The sequence below is a fragment of the Cyclopterus lumpus genome, chromosome 22, assembly GCF_009769545.1.
Source record: "Cyclopterus lumpus isolate fCycLum1 chromosome 22, fCycLum1.pri, whole genome shotgun sequence".
NCBI lineage: Eukaryota > Metazoa > Chordata > Actinopteri > Perciformes > Cyclopteridae > Cyclopterus > Cyclopterus lumpus.
Window position 1 is genome coordinate 21318596 of NC_046987.1, and position 20732 is coordinate 21339327.

The 20732-nt window shown below is 42.5% G+C and overlaps 2 protein-coding genes across 6 annotated transcripts; one reads left to right on the top strand and one right to left on the bottom strand.

The window, feature by feature from the left end:
* Window positions 1-10985: 10985 nt before the first annotated feature.
* On the bottom strand, window positions 10986-15385 carry nubpl (nucleotide binding protein-like). 4 transcript variants are annotated; one of them, XM_034562880.1, is made up of 11 exons: window positions 15201-15385; window positions 13961-14105; window positions 13803-13837; window positions 13597-13687; window positions 13436-13475; window positions 13252-13342; window positions 13070-13163; window positions 12408-12493; window positions 12182-12302; window positions 11839-11921; window positions 10986-11273 (listed from the first exon to the last, which is right to left on the bottom strand). In XM_034562880.1, exons 1-11 carry the CDS (start codon window positions 15327-15329, stop codon window positions 11211-11213), a joined length of 978 nt encoding a protein of 325 aa, XP_034418771.1. In that variant the 5' UTR covers window positions 15330-15385; the 3' UTR covers window positions 10986-11210. The 4 variants fall into 4 exon arrangements, with proteins under 4 accessions (XP_034418771.1, XP_034418769.1, XP_034418770.1 ...); XM_034562878.1 differs by having other exon boundaries at window positions 13961-14120; window positions 15201-15367; XM_034562879.1 differs by having other exon boundaries at window positions 10986-11921; window positions 15201-15367.
* Window positions 15118-20113, top strand: dtd2 (D-aminoacyl-tRNA deacylase 2). Of its 2 annotated transcripts, none has more exons than XM_034562895.1 (4): window positions 15118-15292; window positions 16427-16583; window positions 17545-17614; window positions 19678-20113. In XM_034562895.1, exons 2-4 carry the CDS (start codon window positions 16473-16475, stop codon window positions 19998-20000), a joined length of 504 nt encoding a protein of 167 aa, XP_034418786.1. In that variant the 5' UTR covers window positions 15118-15292; window positions 16427-16472; the 3' UTR covers window positions 20001-20113. The 2 variants fall into 2 exon arrangements, with proteins under 2 accessions (XP_034418786.1, XP_034418787.1); XM_034562896.1 differs by lacking the exon at window positions 15118-15292 and adding an exon at window positions 16249-16341.
* The last annotated feature ends 619 nt before the right edge of the window (window positions 20114-20732 follow it).

Here is a 20732-nt window from a genome sequence, read left to right on the forward strand (position 1 = left end):
CGGTTTTTAATTGGAGCCTGAGGCCGGTCTGCATCCCTTTCATCTTCACAGACAAAGACACACTGGATGCATCTCTGCTCACGGACACACACACACACATACATGCACACACACACACACACACACACACACACACACACACACACACGCACACACACACAGCGATGTGGTGTCAGTACTATTATTTCCTCACATGGTTCAGGTACGAACATTAAAAAAGGTCAAGAGATGAGACGAGATGGAACTTTTTTCATGGAGAGATAAATTGTTGTTTAGTGGGACGAAGTAGGAAAGAGTACAAATAGATGAAGCTTGAAATAAGTGTAAAATAAATATACACAATGCAACAAATATACAAATAGGTTCATGGAAGACACGTCTCCATACAAGTAAACTACATTCTCAATTAAGTTTAGAGGGAAACATATTTTCTCCTGGATTTCTGGTCGCACTTTGATATTGAAAACGTTTATTTTTCACACGTGACGCAAAAAAAAACAATCTTTTTCCAAACTGATTGGTGATAGTTGTTTCCTGTGAAGACGGAAGTTTATTTTGAAAAGACTGTTTTCACCTAACGAGCGGAAATGTCCTCGTGTTGCTGGACCGTCGTAGGAAAAGAATAAATAAATAAATAAAGAGCCACATTTCATACGGTATATACAAACTTTTGTCTGAGGATGAATTCTACTGATTAAAATAAATCCACAGTTCTCGTTATATCCAAAAAAACAAACTCCGAAGCTTTAGCAGAGTTAAATAAAGTGGATATCTTCCAGATTTACTGCATTTTTTAGTGCACACTCCCCTATTGGTGATCCCCTGGTTAGGGCAACACTTCCACACACACACACACACACACACACACTGACTTTAAATCGCTGTTTGTTGCGATGTTTCCATTTCAAATCACTGAAAGTCCATCCGTCCATTTTCCGCCTGCAGGCTGCAGAAGCGAAGTAAAGACGTCTTCTTGTTTCTTCGGCTCCCTCCTCGAGGCGTTCCCCGGACAGGTGGGATTTATAGTCCCTCCAGCGGGTTACGGTTCTACTTCGGGGGCCAGCAAAAACCCCTAAATGGAGGCGCCTGGAGGCTCGAACCACCTCCACTCGCTCCGAGTGAGAACAGAAGAGAACCTCTTCAGCCGCTTGTATCGGTGATGCAGACCCGGCCAGAAAGTTCTCATCCGGCATTCGAAGCGACACCTACGGAAAAATGACCTGCCGTGAATTCTTAGACATCCCACGAAGGTTTTTCGAATGTTTTCCTTGAATCGTGACGCGGAGGAAATACAAAGAACGCCAAATCACACAACTCGTGAGCAGAAGAAGAGTCGGATGGGTCCAAAGACACTGCGTTGGTTCCTCTTGTGAAACGATGATTTGTTCACATAACTTACGGATTTCAGTAACAGCACAGAAAAGTTATATTTCCTAATCCTGACGGTATTTCATGATCTTTTCCTAAACCTTTTGCTAAACCTTACTAAGTATTTTACGATCTATTCCTGAACCTAACTAAGTAGTTTATGATCTTTTCCTAAACCTAAGTATTTTTTACGATCTATTCCTGAACCTTGCGAAGTATCTTACAATCTTTCCTAAACCTAACTAAGTAGTTTACGATCTTTTCTTTAACCTAACTAAGTAGTCTACAATCTTTTCCTAAACCTAACTAAGTAGTTTACAATCTTTTCTTTAACCTAACTAAGTAGTCTACGATATTTTCCTAAACCTAACTAAGTATTTTACAATCTATTCCTGAACCTAACTAAGTAATTTACGATCTTTTCTTTAACCTAACTAAGTATTTTTTTACGATATATTCCTAAACCTAACTAAGTAGTTAATGATCTTTTCCTAAACCTAACTAAGTAGTTTACGATCTATTCCTGAACCTAGCGAAGTAATTTACGATCTTTTCTTTAACCTAACTAAGTATTTTTTTACGATACATTCCTAAACCTAACTAAGTAGTTAATGATCTTTTCCTAAACCTAACTAAGTAGTTTACGATCTATTCCTGAACCTAGCGAAGTAATTTACGATCTTTTCTTTAACCTAACTAAGTATTTTTTTACGATATATTCCTAAACCTAACTAAGTAGTTAATGATCTTTTCCTGAACCTAACTAAGTAGTTTACGATCTATTCCTGAACCTAGCGAAGTATCTTACAATCTTTCCCAAACCTAACTAACTAGTTTACGATCTTTTCCTGAACCTAAGTAAGTTTCCTGTGAAGAAATACATTTATTGGGACAAAACCGTATTCATGCAACAAGCGGAAAATGACACGCGTTGCAGGACTTCCTGAGGAAAAACTTAAATGAGGAGTAACTTTGATACAAACCGAAGTTACGTTGCCCGGTTCCGTATATCTCCGGCCTGTTCCTGTGGCGTCATTCTCGAGTTAAACCTCTTTTTTATCGCGCTGACAGTTGCACAAACAGGTCTTCTCTTTTCTTTCTTTCTTTTTTGTACCCAATAACTACAAACTACCACACGGCCTGGAGAGACGGATGGGAGGCGTGTCCTATAAAGACTTCTAACAATGGGAGTAAAAAAAGACGTATTTGAAAAAAAACGACATCTTTCTTTGCCGGCTCCGGGGGAAAAGGGAAGCAAACATAAAACCAGGTGGATTTTTTTTTTTTAAATAGAGTTATTTATTGCACCTATGGGTCGTAGGTGACTTTGCGATAACAATTTTTTTAAAGTTACAAAAGTGCTCGAAGGGTTTCAACAACCTCAACCACACTAAATAAAAGAAGCATTTAAGTAGCAAATCCTCCATCTATATATACATGTATATATATATATATATATATGTATTGAGAATCTATAATAATATAGACGCGCTGTGTCTTGTTAGAAAGGAATATTAGAAAAGGTTGTGGTTTTGTGGTTCCAGTGAGGTCACTGGTTTATTAAACAGAGCTGACGCATATTTATACATATATAAGTATATACATTATATGTACATATATATATGTATTAAGAATCTGCAATTATGAAGAGGGAGAAATTAAACTGGGGTTTTCTATATAGCTATAAAATATTCAGAGACACGTGTCTGGCCCGAGGCTTGAGGGACTCAGGTGAACCACATGGCTTATTAACCCTCCAACACACACACACACACACACACACACACACACAAACACACACACACACACACACACACACACACACACACACAAACACCTTTAACAAGACAAAAGGGAGGCTCCATCTTTCGACAGGCGAGGTGAGCAGGATGTTGCCCTCCATCTTTACTCCGTTTCAAACCAGTGGAGCGCAGAGCATCGTGGGAAATGAAAGGGGAAGGGGGGAGGGGCAATAAAAGATTGTTAACGTTTTACTTCTTCTGTAATACTGGGTAGCAATTACAATTTCTGAGCTACCGTGGCATACAACGTAAGCGTAAGTGGGTGTGGGCATAGACTTCTATACAACCAGAGGAGTCGCCCCCTGGTGGTCAGGAGAGAGAATGCCGCTTTAACACATGAATCATAGACTTCTATACAACCAGAGGAGTCAAACCCTGGTGGTCAGGAGAGAGAATGCAGCTTTAACACATGAAGCATAGACTTCTATACAACCAGAGGAGTCACCCCCTGGTGGTCAGTAGAGAGAATGCAGCTTTAACACATGAAGCATAGACTTCTATACAACCAGAGGAGTCGCCCCCTGGTGGTCAGGAGAGAGAATGCAGCTTTAACACATGAAGCATAGACTTCTATACAAACAGAGGAGTCGCCCCCTGGTGGTCAGGCGAGAGAATGCAGCTTTAACACATGAAGCATAGACTTCTATACAACCAGAGGAGTCGCCCCCTGGTGGTCAGGAGAGAGAATGCAGCTTTAATATATGAAGCATGGACTTCTATACAACCAGAGGAGTCGAACCCTGGTGGTCAGTAGAGAGAATGCAGCTTTAACACATGAAGCATAGACTTCTATACAACCAGAGGAGTCGCCCCCTGGTGGTCAGGAGAGAGAATGCAGCTTTAACACATGAAGCATGGACTTCTATACAACCAGAGGAGTCACCCCCTGGTGGTCAGTAGAGAGAATGCAGCTTTAACACATGAAGCATAGACTTCTATACAACCAGAGGAGTCGCCCCCTGGTGGTCAGGGGAGAGAATGCAGCTTTAACACATGAAGCATAGACTTCTATACAACCAGAGGAGTCGCCCCCTGGTGGTCAGGAGAGAGAATGCAGCTTTAATATATGAAGCATGGACTTCTATACAACCAGAGGAGTCGAACCCTGGTGGTCAGTAGAGAGAATGCAGCTTTAACACATGAAGCATAGACTTCTATACAACCAGAGGAGTCGCCCCCTGGTGGTCAGGAGAGAGAATGCAGCTTTAACACATGAAGCATAGACTTCTATACAACCAGAGGAGTCACCCCCTGGTGGTGAGGAGAGAGAATGCAGCTTTAACACATGAAGCATAGACTTCTATACAACCAGAGGAGTCACCCCCTGGTGGTGAGGAGAGAGAATGCAGCTTCAACACATGAAGCATAGACTTCTATACAACCAGAGGAGTCACCCCCTGGTGGTCAGGAGAGAGAATGCAGCTTTAACACATGAAGCATAGACTTCTATACAACCAGAGGAGTCGCCCCCTGGTGGTCAGTAGAGAGAATGCAGCTTTAACACATGAAGCATAGATAGGTAGTTTGGTAACATATTAAAGTCTTCTTGTCTTCTTGTCGGCTGCTGTAGGCGATGTGGTTACAGCAGGAAAAATGAAGGAGACGAGACAAGAGGAGAAAATGAGAGTGGGGGAAGGAGAAAGGGAGGTTTCACCTTGTTCTCCTAGAAGAAGAAGAAGACAGATGAGGAGCGAGGGGGTGCAGCCTTAATGAGAGGACACACACACACACACACACACACACACACACACACACACACACACACAGACACAGCACAATTACAACCAGCTGCTGCTGTTTATCCAGACACAAGCAGTACGGCTGCTTGGTCAATGGCAACGAGGCGACGCTCTGGGAGACTTATCGTGAAACGACGAACAAGTGTGAACAATCTTTTCACCTCCTTCACGAGAAAACCAAAAATAAAGGAAAGGTCTGTCTTAAAACCATAAAGTTGATGTTTTTAAACCCCACCCCACACGGCCGAGAGGCTCCTCCTGTGTAAGAACCGTTTAAGAAATAAAGAGTTTCAACTTTAACCTTTTTTGTTGTTTTTTGTTTCGCTTCTCAACCTTCGGAAATACAAACAGCTGCTGTTTTGTATTCAGGAGTTAAGTGTTTAGTTTTCTTTCTGGGGATATAGAGCCACATATTTATCATTTAATTAATGAATTATAAATTGATTTACTTTATAATTCACTACACTTTGGAAGCCAACACTGTTTCCACCAAACAAACCGGACTCAGTTAGAGATTAAAGCTGCAAGTTGGGCTGCTGTTGGATACAAAACACTGACTTCCTGTTGCCAGTAGGTGGCACTGTGTGACTCTTGGTGACACATTGGCTGGTAGACCTCCTCAGGCGATGACTGTTATCGAGCTTGTGCCGCTTTGGGACAGATTTGAACTCCACTTTCGTGTTTTTCTGGGACACATTTGTCATCCTCAGATTTAAATATAATAATAATAATAAATACGAGAATATTTGTATCATTAACAATTACCTTTCACATTTATAGTCATGATTCTACGAGGCATCGCGATATCATAACATAATCAAAAGCACTACACGAACACTGCAAATGCAAGTGAATAAATAAATAAGCACTTTATAGCCACAGTGGAAGACAATGGACAAATGCACCTCTGAGCCGGTGAAGTTAGGTCTCTGTTAACTCCACGTTCCGCTTTCACATGACTTCTTTAGTCTGAAGTTGCTTTCACGACGTCTCTTCAGGTGCATGCCCTTATAAGGAGCTGGAGGGGTGTTTCTGTATGCAAATCCAGGTGCACTTTAATTTAAGAATCCTCATTCGGGGAGCGCGGCTGAGAGCACTTCGCCTGTGTAACAACTGTTTTCATGAATCAGGCGGAGATCCTTTCTGACGTCGGTCTTCCAAAAGTCCGTACGAAAACATTTCAGAAGACACTTCAGGAAAATGTTCGCGTATGAGAATTTATTTTTAAAATGTGTAGGGGGCGCTACACAGACACAAAGCCGTATTAAATATTGATATCCATCACCTTTGACATGTGTGGCAAGTTCCATGAGGTTTTGGCCATCCCAAAAGCCACAGAGAAATCTGCTTCTTCTTTTTTTCACGGCGATTGATGCGTTGCCACGGCAACGGCGTTCATCGAGAACTTAAAAATATTCACGGTGAAGTATCATCAATGTGTTATGGCGTCACATACACGACGTGGGACCGATTTGGTCAACTGGCTAGGAGGAATACATCAAAGCACAAGACGTCTCCTCCGCCGTGAGGTCCGTCAACTAAAGAGAGCCGAATTGATGGTTCCAGTTACAATAAAATGATGTATATATAACACATTAAAGGAGCTCCTGGAGATGGCTGGCATTCAAAAGTCACAAACCACCCCGAACCGTCCTTTGGGGAGTGGAGTTGTCGAGCGATGAGGGCCCTGCCGCCCCAGTTGCCCGTTGCCCGTTGCCCGTTGACGTTGTGTTGCAGCGTGCGCTCCCTCAAGGTGCTGCAGTTGACCACCGCGACCTCCAGCACAGTCGCCTTCCCCCGGGCCGCCTGCTGGATGGGTGGTGTTCCCAGGATGCATCAGGGGAAGCTCTGCATGTCCCCCTCAACAGGCACATGACACACAGCTCGGTGCACTCACACATGGACCACGTGGCACTTGATTTAATTGTTTTCTGGATAGAATTCAGACTAACTTGAGTTTTTTTTAATACTTAAGTGAGGCGTCGCACAGTTGTCTGTCACAGAGCAGTGTTTACAGACCGAGACGCGTACTCGGCAGGTCTTTTGGGGATTGGCTGACTTAATTCAAGGTGAAACGTGTCTAACGGACTTGAGCTGGTTGTTTTCTCACAACTGGGGGGTCGGAAATTGTGTCTTTTGGGGTTTTTTTCTCGTAAACAATGTGCCCCAATTTAGGAGGATTTAAGGTTGTCATCGGTAACGTGTCTGTGGACAATATAGTGTTAACTCATTGGGAAAGTACATAAAGTAAGAAGAAGAAGAAGAAGAAGAAGAAGTTCGATGTGAAAGTTGACTCCCCCACTCGTTTTCTTCTTCTCTAATTTGAGAATGCAGGATGTGGTTTTCATAACAATGAGGTGTTGTATTTAATTTCACCGCTGACTGAAACACACACACACACACACACACACACGCACACACACACACACAATAATACACACAAACACAATAATACACACATGCACACAAAGGAATATTCAACAGTCACTCACACACAAGCCTGCACACACACACACACACACACACACACACACATATCAGAGCGTATTTCATGTGCATTCCATATTATGCAAATGCACAACATTGACTGAACAAGACACACACCTACACACACCTACACACACACACACACACACACACACACGCGCGTATCAAATGGAGATGAGAAAAGCTGGCAGATGAGTGACAGACGTGAACTCGGTGCACTTTGAGGATATTTTTTCATCACTGATTACATTAATTCACCATCTTTATTTAATCGTTATTACGAGCACGAGGTAGTCGGCACTAGTTTGTTCTAGTTAGTAATTTTTATATACAACAACATATTATGTGTTATGATATAATGCAGGAACCAGTATTACACAAAGTATCTCTGATTGGCTGCACACTGAAGAATATTACATTTAAATACGCTCACATGTATTTATTAGTGATACAAACTGAATATATCATATTCCATAATGATATGGGTGCTTTAACATTGTTAACTTGCGATACTTTACGTGCATTATATAAGTTTTATTGTTGTTTTACTTAACAATGCAAATCTCTCCAGATTTTCTGTTTTCAGCTTCAGATGAATCGGTTCCTGTGAGGCAAGAAGTCCAAAAAATAAATAAAAAAAGTTTCTTAACATAACCTGAATCAATAATATATTTGGATGTGTTATATTATTCAGCGGCGATGACTCTCATTGCACGGAGGAAAGTTTCATCCAACTCGTCTTTCTAGGGGACGGAATCGTCTATGTTAGTCTGATCACGAGGAACGTGCTAGAGTCATTTTCTCATAGACTTCTATACAACCAGAGGAGTCGCCCCCCTGGTGGTCAGGAGAGAGAGTGCAGCTTTAACACATGAAGCATAGACTTCTATACAACCAGAGGAGTCGCCCCCCTGGTGGTCAGTAGAGAGAATGCAGCTTTAACAGATGAAGCATAGACTTCTATACAACCAGAGGAGTCTCCCCCTGGTGGTCAGGAGAGAGAATGCAGCTTCAACACATGAAGCATGGACTTCTATACAACCAGAGGAGTCGCCCCCTGGTGGTCAGGAGAGAGAATGCAGCTTAAACACATGAAGCATGGACTTCTATACAACCAGAGGAGTCGCCCCCTGGTGGTCAGGAGAGAGAATGCAGCTTAAACACATGAAGCATAGACTTCTATACAACCAGAGGAGTCGCCCCCTGGTGGTCAGTAGAGAGAATGCAGCTTTAACACATGAAGCATAGACTTCTATACAACCAGAGGAGTCACCCCCTGGTGGTCAGGAGAGAGAATGCAGCTTAAACACATGAAGCATAGACTTCTATACAACCAGAGGAGTCGCCCCCTGGTGGTCAGGAGAGAGAATGCAGCTTTAACACATGAAGCATAGACTTCTATACAACCAGAGGAGTCACCCCCTGGTGGTCAGGAGAGAGAATGCAGTTTAAACACATGAAGCATAGACTTCTATACAACCAGAGGAGTCGCCCCCTGGTGGTCAGGAGAGAGAATGCAGCTTTAACACATGAAGCATAGACTTCTATACAACCAGAGGAGTCACCCCCCTGGTGGTCAGTAGAGAGAATGCAGCTTTAACAGATGAAGCATAGACTTCTATACAACCAGAGGAGTCTCCCCCTGGTGGTCAGGAGAGAGAATGCAGCTTCAACACATGAAGCATGGACTTCTATACAACCAGAGGAGTCGCCCCCTGGTGGTCAGGAGAGAGAATGCAGCTTAAACACATGAAGCATGGACTTCTATACAACCAGAGGAGTCGCCCCCTGGTGGTCAGGAGAGAGAATGCAGCTTAAACACATGAAGCATAGACTTCTATACAACCAGAGGAGTCGCCCCCTGGTGGTCAGTAGAGAGAATGCAGCTTTAACACATGAAGCATAGACTTCTATACAACCAGAGGAGTCACCCCCTGGTGGTCAGGAGAGAGAATGCAGCTTAAACACATGAAGCATAGACTTCTATACAACCAGAGGAGTCGCCCCCTGGTGGTCAGGAGAGAGAATGCAGCTTTAACACATGAAGCATAGACTTCTATACAACCAGAGGAGTCACCCCCTGGTGGTCAGGAGAGAGAATGCAGTTTAAACACATGAAGCATAGACTTCTATACAACCAGAGGAGTCGCCCCCTGGTGGTCAGGAGAGAGAATGCAGCTTTAACACATGAAGCATAGACTTCTATACAACCAGAGGAGTCACCCCCTGGTGGTCAGGAGAGAGAATGCAGCTTAAACACATGAAGCATAGACTTCTATACAACCAGAGGAGTCGCCCCCTGGTGGTCAGGAGAGAGAATGCAGCTTTAACACATGAAGCATAGACTTCTATACAACCAGAGGAGTCGCCCCCTGGTGGTCAGTAGAGAGAATGCAGCTTAAACACATGAAGCATAGACTTCTATACAACCAGAGGAGTCGCCCCCTGGTGGTCAGGAGAGAGAATGCAGCTTTAACACATGAAGCATAGACTTCTATACAACCAGAGGAGTCGCCCCCTGGTGTTCAGGAGAGAGAATGCAGCTTTAACACATGAAGCATAGACTTCTATACAACCAGAGGAGTCGCCCCCTGGTGTTCAGGAGAGAGAATGCAGCTTTAACACATGAAGCATAGACTTCTATACAACCAGAGGAGTAGCCTCCCTGGTGATATTTGCTTCCTGTGTATTAAAGTTTGCGAAGGTGACGTGTTGCATCACTTTTATCTGTTCTGTATGTGCAGTTTTATTTCTATTTTTGTTTGTAACTTATCCTTTTGTCAATAAAAAACACTGAGTGACATCAACAGCTGAAGACGTCACTTTGATGTGACTGTGACTTGAACTGAGGTATTTCATATTTTGATGACTTTTAATTATTATTCAACATGCATCCAGCTCCCTCTGCTGTTTGTCCGTGGAAGTGAAATCCTCCAACAATAAAGACTCATTTAAGTTATTTTCGGCATCGATCTGACTTTTCTCCTTTCACACAAAACTAAGAAGGTTTTTCAGAAAGATAAATCACCGGTGACCTGATGTCTTGTCCTCGTGGACTCTGCTGCATGATTAGATTTTATATGTACAGTATACATATATACAGTATATATATATATATATAGACACATATATTTTACAAATGTATATTATATATATATATCCAAATAAAACACAAAATAATTTTAAACAGGAACATACATACATATATATATATATATATATATATATATATATATATTTAATACATTTGTGTCCAGATTTAGCCACATTATCCTGTTTACTTAGCGCTTTTTAATTTCCTTCTTTTATTTTATTTTATAATGTATATATATTATTATTTATATATTTTTAGAACCATGATTAAACTGTTTTTATTTATTTATTGTTATTATTATTATATTTATTAATATGTTGTCATATTTACTGATATATATATATATATATATATATATATAACACTTTAAATTGCATTTGTTTGCAGTATAAACAATTTTGTTTTGCATTGGAATTCTAGAAAATGAAGATTACAGATATTTAATTGTCATCTCTTACCTAATATGAAAATATAACAAAAAAATTAAAACTCATGAACAGGCTTTATTGGTTTATTAAATATCATCACAACTATGGTACTAATACACACACAGCAGCGCTCTGATGTCAACTTATTGTGTGTCACAACAGCAAAAAGCTGTGTGTGCGTTTCTGTTTGTCGACATGAACGTGTGTCACATGTTTGTTTGTTCTGTGTGTCACATGTTTGTTTGTTCTGTGTGTCACATGACGCGTGTCTCCATGTAGCGCTCCCGGTCACTCAAGTGTTGACTTCCTCCAGTCTCTGGACCACAGCCGACGCCACCTTCCTGTACGCCTGCGCCTAGAGAGGACACACACACACACACACACACACACACACACACACACACACACACACACACACACACACACACACACACGCACACAGTAAAACCCTACATAAATAAAACTACACCTCAGAGTATCGTGAAATGTCCTCATAAATAAAAGAAAGCAAACTGTTATTCTATAAAAAAAAAATAAAAAAATTACATTACTATTTCGTTTTGATAAAAACATTATTACGTTTTTCCTTTTTTTCCATAAATGTTGACTTTGAGTTAAAAATGCTGCGGAATCATGGCACATATATATTTATTGTATATATTGTGCATTTTTTATATTTAATTTTTAATATTTAATATTTAATTTTAAAAAATATTTTTTTAATCCCCATGCGAGATTAAAAAAAAAGGTAAATTTCCATCTGTCTAAATGTTTGGAAACCTAGCAGCTGGAACCGAACTCTACAAATAGTGTAATAATAATAGTAATAAAACTAATCAGGATTAAGCTGCTCAGCTTTCAGATGTTAACGAACGAAGCGTCACATCGGATGTAAAAGAACAGAACGCTGCAGTAGAAACCTCCGGGCTGTCGGGGGAGGAGACCACCACCGGCGTCCCTCTGTCGGACATCTCACGGATGTTCAGGTGAAGAGGAACGTCACCTGGAGACACGGACATCCATCAACATGAGGACAAGTTATATAAAAGGCATGCAACGTATATAGAAGTCGGAAGGTTTGGTGAACTATAAAGAAACTTCTTTAAAGTATAAGCTATTGTTTTTAAATAATAAAATCTGTACAACAGAACTGACTCTGCCACCCCTTTTTCTATGTTGACGGGCAAAGACGTACAAACTAGCCTCATTGAGCCCCGTACGTCTCTAATAACAAACAACAACGTCAACAAGCGTCCCTCCCACCCAGGAATCGGACTCCCAGCGCGGCGGCGAGCTGTCGGGCTCCGTCGGAGCCGAAGATGTGAGTCCGGTGGGCGCAGTTCGGACACTGGAAGACGCTCATGTTCTGCACCAGACCGAGAACCTGCAGGGGACATTGAACACAACACGGTGACCCTGCTGTTACACACACACACACACACACAGAGACACACACACACACACACGCACACACACACGCACACGTTACCGGCACGTTCACTTTCTTGAACATCTCGGCTCCTCGCCGAGCGTCCAGCAGGGCGATGTCCTGCGGCGTCGACACGATGACGGCGCCTGCACGACGAAAATGATTCTATGTTTATGTTTTGGATATTTATTTACTTTTTTTTAAAAAAAAATTTACTATCAAAACACTTTGTAACTTTGCTTGAAAGGCGCTGTATAAATAAGGTTGTTATTATTAATATTAATATACGTATATTACAATATTTGTAAGCCTCAATTTTTTACTAATATTTATAACCATTGTGACATTCAACCATTCAGTTAAGGTAAACCTTTACAAAATAAACTAAAGGGCTTGATTATTATTTTGTATTATTATTGGTATAATTATTATTAATTGTATTATTGTCCTTATTATTAAATTATTATTATTATTGTTGTGATTATTATTAATTTAATTATCATCATTACTGTATTCTAATTATTATTGTAAGATTCTAATTATTCTAATTATTATTGTTAGAATAATAATTATTGGTATTAATTGTATTATTATCATTATTATATTATTATTTTGTATTATTAATTGTATTATTATTATTATATTATTATTTTGTATTATTATTATTATTATTGTGTATTATATTATTATTACTATTATTATTTAATGAAATACTGACTGACCTGCTACTGGGATGTTCTGGGAGATTGACAGATGGACGTCTCCCGTCCCAGGAGGCATGTCGACCACCAGGTAGTCCAGAGACCCCCAGTCCACCTACGAACACACCCCTCCACCCCATTAGAGCCCGGTCCCGTTTGGTGGTCCGACCTCCGCCGGATGAACACGTCGTATTCACGCCCACCTGTCTGAGCAGCCTCTCTATGGCCGACATCACCATCAGGCCCCTCCACGCGATCGGAGCCACGTCGTCCACCAGGAAGCCCATCGACATGCTGAGGGAGGTCACAAAGAGGCAATCAGAGCAACGGGTGAGGGCACAGGGGAAGGCAGCACAGGTGAGGGCGGAAGGAGGCGAGAGGACTCACCAAGGAACCCCGTAGTTCACCAGGGGGATCATCAGGTTGTCTGGAAGAGAGACGAAAGTCAAAATCAGAACCCTCCACAGGATATGACCGCGACACCTGTGAAGTCAAGCGACATCAAGGTGACGTTCGTGACACAGAGAAAGAGGAACAACGCGCCGCACTGTCGCTGAGCTCCGGGTTCCCCTTCAGGTTCATCAGTTTGGGAATCGACGGGCCGTAAACGTCGGCGTCCAGCAGCCCGACCGACTTGAGCTGAGAGAGACGGAAAGAGATCAGCCACCTCTCAGTAAACCTGACGGGTGTTCATGGAGGCTGAAGATGATATAGACCATGTGTTAAAACGTGTGTTTGGGTAATTCTTGCTCACCGGATCGTTGGCCAGTAATCCGAGAGCTAAGTTCACTGCGGAGACGGGAAGAAAGACCGAGACATTAAAAGACGTTCCGGCATCAAACGCGTGACTTCCGTCAGACTAGAAAACGTCCATTTCATTGACGTTTATGAGAGTTTTCGTCCGTGCTGCACCTGCGGTGGTGGACTTGCCGACGCCCCCTTTCCCCGACGCCACAACGATGACCTGCTTGACCCCGGCGACGGGCTTCTGTTTGGGAAGACCTTTGGCCATCTGCTGCCTCTGCCTCTCCTGTAGCGCCTTGCTGTCCACCGACCTCTGTGATGAGGAAATCTTCCCATTGTACACTCACATTTTAAAATCAACAGCTTTATTTGCTTCACGATAATAAAAAAAATAATTAAGACTAATGTTTTTGGATCATATGCATGGTCAGAATTTACCAGGAGACCCAAAACTCTCAGAAAACACCCAAACATATATGGTGCTAGCGCTGCGAGGAAGGCAACGCTAAATTGACAGAATTTAACATGGAGTTTGGTCAGAAAGTGAAAACAAAGCTGTCTAAAACTCTCATAAACGGTGTAAATGTGTCGTCTTCAGGGTTCAAATGATCTGATATCACTTTCTACTGGAATCAGGTGTTTAATAAGTTGATTTCATCCTTTAATCATAGTTTACTAATGCTTCATAGATCAGATAAAGGCCATAAAGAACTTTTGGGTGGCCAAGAAAAAATAGGTGTTGATCTTTCTCCAGCATCTGAGCAAAAATATATTACCAATTTATAAACATTTACTACAAAAGACTGTGTTTAGAGCTGCAGGTTTCATGGCTTATTAGAACGTGAGAAACCCTTTGATTTATTAATGGTTTACATGGCTTATAATTGATCCATGAAGCATGATTAAATGATTAATTAAATGTATATTTTTATTTATTTGTTTCTTGTACTGCTGTTATAGCTGATTCTGCTGTTGACATTTTTGTATTAGAAAATAAAAAAAGAAATAGCTCAATTATACCCTATTAGACTTATTTATAAAACAAGTTATTGGTCACAGTAATTGAGTAGCTGTGTCAATATATAGAAACGGTGGAATGAAAGTAACCACTTCCGGTTTTGACGTTCAAAATGAAATATTTAGCATTTGAAGGTACATGTTTACAACATTATTTTCGTGAAAAACAACAAATTACCAATTATTATTGTTCTAATTATTTGTTGCTAATGTATTTTAAATAATTTGGTTTAACCCCAGGGGAAATAAAAATAACCGTTATCGCTTTTATTTTGAACACTTCCGGTCTTCTTCTTCTTCTTCTTCTCGCGTTCTGTCGAGCTTTACGTTAGCAATGGAAGCTGTTAGCTAGCTCTAACCTGAAGCTCACGGGAACCGACATATATCTCACCTGGCGGCGCGCGAGCTGCACACAACACGCAGGTCCCGGTTGAACTTCTGTCCCGGTTCGTGAAACCAGAAGCGTTTGACCGGAAACTCTCAGTAAGTGAGACATTCTGCTGTATGAGAACTGAGCCATGTTTAGCTGTTTAGATGCTCCTCAGCTAATCAGCTAGCTTGGTGCGCGTCAAGCTTGCGCAAAGTACGCATGCGTGTTTCTTACCTCTATAAAAATACCTAGTTGTTATTTTTTTCTAAGTGTAATAAGTAAGATTCTTTTTACTGTTTTATTAAAGAACACATACTTATGTATTTCTTTATATCTCTTAATACATGCACTGTGGATCAATTAATCCATTTGGGAATCAACAATAGAACATAATATTCAATCCAATTTTAATATGATCTGGATCTTAATTAAATAACTGTAGTGGTCGAATGTAACTAAGTACACATTCAAGATACTTGTATAATACCTGAGTATTCCCATTGTATGCTACTAGGTACATATTGTACTTTTTACGCTTTAGTTACTTTTCAGATGACAGTTGTTCATCTCCTCCCAGTGAAAACCACCTATCAACTATCCACTATCAACACTTTAAGTACATTTATCTGATAATACTTACATACTTTTACTAAAGCTAGGTTTTATATGCAGCACTTTTACTTTTAGTTGAGCATTTGTAATAGTAGTACTTTTGCCAAAGATCTGAATACTTCTTCCACCAATGCATAACTGCATAATTGTTACTGGATAATTAACATTCATACTTACAAACACACATTTCATTCGTTTCTGCTTGATTCTTTTGAAAAATAATTGTGCATGCGTCTTAACAAAGATAGGAAAGATGCATACTGTCAAACTGTCATCTATTGTAATGGTCTTGTGTATATGTATATTTAAAAACATGTATACTTATTGTGTTGCTCTTAATAGCGTTCCTTTGCTCTTGTTCTTACTTCTATGTACACAAACACACTTTAACTGTTGATGTTTTGTGCTGTAATTTAGTTTTAGTTTTTTCATATGATCACATTAACACAAGCTGATCTGGGGGAGAGAAAGAAAAATGAAATGAAAGACTGCGAAAGTAATGCGCAGCTTTGAGCCCCGTTCAGTTGACGTCAAGCCGGAAGTGTGTCGCGTGAGTTTTCTCTTCGGTGTCTTGAACGTTTCTGTCTTTTTCTAAGTTAATTGCGTTCTGGTAAAGTTCTGGTGTTGCATTGCAGAGTGTAAACTGCAGAGGGGACGCTTGTTTTACGTAACTGAGGAGTGATGACAGAGAGAGGCGGTGTCCCGGCGGCCCGGGCGGTGCTTCAGCAGTGTCTGCAGGCCAGGCTGCAGGTGAAGCCACCAGAGGAGCTCTCAGAGGCTCAGTTTGTCCAGGTGAGAACATTAATGAGTGTTTATTGGAATTATGAAATGCATTCAATCAACAGTCAAAGAAAACAAAGGAAAATTAGAAGGAAAAAATAGTAAAAAAACATGAAGCAAATGTTGATTATTATATAATTATTATTATATTATTAATCAGAATCAGAATTATTTTTTAGTTTATTGGCCAAGTACGTTGCGCTTATAAGTAATATGTCGAGGTGAAAGGTGCATAACAATAAACATGAAATAAAACAATAATAAATAATAAAAACAATAAACAGACATAGAATAAATCAATACACATAATACAAACATACAACAGTACTTTAAAACAAGTATGTATTACTACAATAGTATTATCATTATTATTAAGCTACATTTCTATTTAAAGTGCTTTACAGGAAATACAATTAATATGTTTTATAGGAGAGATTTTATTGAAACAAGCGGGAGAATAAAGTGAGCGAACCTCAAAATATGAAGAGAAAATCCTCCCTGTGAGAAAAGTGTCTTTTTATTCAGAGAAGATCTGCAGGTGGACAGGAAGTCACCGAAAAAAAACATGGATGAACCCTTTTGTTTTTACAAACTTTGAATCTTTCAGTTTTTCTTTTTTTTTTATCAATCAGCTGATTAAATTTGACAAATTCACAACAGTATTTGTGACTTTAACTAACAAATATCACCATGAAACTTCACCAGTTGATTACTGACATCAAGACAATTATTCTTTTATTTAACATATTTTTTTAAATGTTATGTTCAAATATGCAAATGAGGCATTGCGCAATGGGCCACTAGTCTGAAGAGAGACTGAAGCAAAAGAAAGTTGTGATTTTAAGAGAGTATTTATGATTTTAAAGGAGAGATATTGTGTGTCATCGGCATCATGATGTGAAGATAGCTTTACAGTATTTGACCGTGAACTCTGGCTCCTGATTGGTCCTCGTCCCTGATGATGCGTCCTCAGATCCACAGAGGAATGGTGATCTACGTCTGCTTCTTCAAAGGAGCCTCGGACGCCATGCTGCCCAAGATGGGTCAGTGGCTTCACGTCTGGGTTTCATGTATTAAACACAAACCGGCTCAGTTTGTCACATTGAAACACCTTTTTTTAATTATTAGATCTGCATGTTGAACAGGTTGTTTTTAATACTTTTAATGTTTGCACATTTCTTGGTCAATAATCTTTTTCATTTCAAAACCAACATATTTTACATTTCTTTTGATGTACTTTTTTTACACTTTTTTAACCCTCAGAGGTAAATATTGTACTTTTTACTGTACCACCTGTCAGAGGTACATATTGTACTCTTGTCCTCACCGTGTCCTCACCGCGTCTTCAGTGTGTCCTCGTCGTGTCCTCACCGTGTCTTCAGTGTGTCCTCCCCGTGTCCTCCCCGTGTCCTCACCGTGTCCTCACCGTGTCCTCACCGTGTCTTCAGTGTGTCCTCACCGTGTCTTCAGTGTGTCCTCACCGTGTCTTCAGTGTGTCCTCGTCGTGTCCTCCCCGTGTCCTCACCGTGTCTTCAGTGTGTCCTCACCGTGTCTTCAGTGTGTCCTCACGTGTCCTCACATGTCCTCACCGTGTCCTCACCACGTCCTCACGTGTCCTCACGTGTCCTCACATGTCCTCACCGTGTCCTCACCACGTCCTCACATGTCCTCACCGTGTCCTCACTGTGTCCTCACCACGTCCTCACGTGTCCTCCCCGTGTCCTCACATGTCCTCACCGTGTCCTCACCGTGTCCTCACGTGTCCTCACCGCGTCCTCACCACGTCCTCACGTGTCCTCCCCGTGTCCTCACATGTCCTCACCGTGTCCTCACGTGTCCTCACCGCGTCCTCACGTTTCCTCACGTGTCCTCACATGTCCTCACCACGTCCTCACGTGTCCTCCCCGTGTCCTCACATGTCCTCACCGTGTCCTCACGTGTCCTCACCGCGTCCTCACGTTTCCTCACGTGTCCTCACATGTCCTCACCGTGTCCTCACCGTGTCCTCACGTGTCCTCACATGTCCTCACCGCGTCCTCACGTTTCCTCACGTGGCCTCCCCGTGTCCTCCACGTGTCCTCACATGTCCTCACCGTGTCCTCATGTGTCCTCACATGTCCTCACCGCGTCCTCACGTTTCCTCACGTGTCCTCCCCGTGTCCTCACGTGTCCTCCCCGTGTCCTCCACGTGTCCTCCACGTGTCCTCACGTGTCCTCCACGTGTCCTCACCGTGTCCTCCCCGTGTCCTCACGTGTCCTCCACGTGTCCTCCACGTGTCCTCCACGTGTCCTCACGTGTCCTCCACGTGTCCTCACGTGTCCTCCACGTGTCCTCACGTGTCCTCCCCGTGTCCTCACGTGTCCTCCCCGTGTCCTCCACGTGTCCTCACCGTGTCCTCACCTTGTCCTCACGTGTCCTCACATGTCCTCACCGCGTCCTCACGTGTCCTCACGTGTCCTCCACGTGTCCTCACCGTGTCCTCCCCGTGTCCTCACGTGTCCTCCACGTGTCCTCCACGTGTCCTCCACGTGTCCTCACGTGTCCTCACCGTGTCCTCACGTGTCCTCCACGTGTCCTCACGTGTCCTCCCCGTGTCCTCACGTGTCCTCCCCGTGTCCTCCACGTGTCCTCACCGTGTCCTCACCTTGTCCTCACGTGTCCTCACATGTCCTCACCGCGTCCTCACGTGTCCTCCCCGTGTCCTCACGTGTCCTCCCCGTGTCCTCCACGTGTCCTCCACGTGTCCTCACGTGTCCTCCACGTGTCCTCACGTGTCCTCCACGTGTCCTCACGTGTCCTCCACGTGTCCTCACCGTGTCCTCCCCGTGTCCTCCACGTGTCCTCCACGTGTCCTCCACGTGTCCTCCACGTGTCCTCCACGTGTCCTTACGTGTCCTCACCGTGTCCTCACGTGTCCTCACGTGTCCTCACCGTGTCCTCACGTGTCCTCACATGTCCTCACCGCGTCCTCACGTGTCCTCCCCGTGTCCTCACGTGTCCTCCACGTGTCCTCACGTGTCCTCCCCGTGTCCTCCACGTGTCCTCACGTGTCCTCCCCGTGTCCTCACCGTGTCCTCACGTGTCCTAACGTGTCCTCCCCTCCAGCCTCCACGCTGTTGAACCTGCGGCTGTGTGAGTCCGACTCGGGGAAGATGGTCTCGGTGTCGGAGCTCCCCGGCAGCCTGCTGATCGTCCCCCAGGCCACGCTGGGAGGGAAGGCCAAAGGCCGAGCCGTGCAGTACCACGACAACATCGGCAAGGAGGACGGACTGCGGCTCTACGGCGCCTTCGTCTCTCTGTGCGAGGAGCGGCTGGCGTCGGCGGCTGCTGCTGCAGGCGAAGTGACGGTGAAACACGGGACGTACGGAAACAGACAAGTGCTGAAGCTCGACACCAACGGACCCTACACGCATCTGGTGGACTTCTGAGGAAGGAGGCTGACCTGGGGTCAGCAGGTCAAAACGGTCTCTTCAGAAACAGCCGCGAAGACTTCATGTTTTGATCTGATTTATGCATTTGTGATAAAAAAAACTGAATTACATTGGAATACATCACAGTTTTTATTAATTTGTTTCAGAGTAAATAGAATACAGAAGTCTCAAATGTGCACGACGACATTAAAACTCAAATTCCAGAAGATTTGGAGTCTTAAAAAATGTGTTTATGAGCAAAATGTTTTTTAAACACAGTAGAAGAACGTCGAGGAGCAAGAGAGGTTTACAGAAGGTTTAAACATGGCAATGGCCCCCAATGCACAACAATAGTAATAATAATGATATATATATATATATATATATATATATATATATATATATATATATATACATACATATACACACATTCGGTTGTAATGGAGTATTTTGCTACTTTTACTTAAGTAAAGCGTCTGAGTACTTCTTAGTAGTTTAAGGTGATGCAGGGTGTCATGTGTCCTCCAGGCCAGCAGGGGCGCTCAGCTGCGTTTCAAGGACCGGAAATAAACAGCACTCAGTAAACTTGGGTTACAGCAGCTTCTACAACCTGCGTCAAACCCGTTTATCTGTAAAGTCAGCAGCAAGTGCGAGCAATGCTACTTCCGGTTATTCGTTTTGACGACAAAATATCCATCAATTTAAATTTATAATCTGATACAAAATTATTTAAAACATTAAAGAGAAAAA

Excerpts from the sequence above, each read along its gene's own strand:
- nubpl (XM_034562877.1), bottom strand. The coding sequence starts at position 15,329 with ATGGCTCAGTTCTCATACAGCAGAATGTCTCACTTACTGAGAGTTTCC. Across the intron at positions 13,476-13,596 it reads GAACCCGGAGCTCAGCGACA|ACAACCTGATGATCCCCCTG; the intron begins GTGCGGCGCGTT and ends TCTCTCTTCCAG. Across the intron at positions 12,303-12,407 it reads TCAAGAAAGTGAACGTGCCG|GTTCTCGGTCTGGTGCAGAA; the intron begins GTAACGTGTGCG and ends TGTCCCCTGCAG.
- dtd2 (XM_034562895.1), top strand. The coding sequence starts at position 16,473 with ATGACAGAGAGAGGCGGTGTCCCGGCGGCCCGGGCGGTGCTTCAGCAG. Across the intron at positions 16,584-17,544 it reads CAGAGGCTCAGTTTGTCCAG|ATCCACAGAGGAATGGTGAT; the intron begins GTGAGAACATTA and ends ATGCGTCCTCAG. Across the intron at positions 17,615-19,677 it reads CGCCATGCTGCCCAAGATGG|CCTCCACGCTGTTGAACCTG; the intron begins GTCAGTGGCTTC and ends CCTCCCCTCCAG.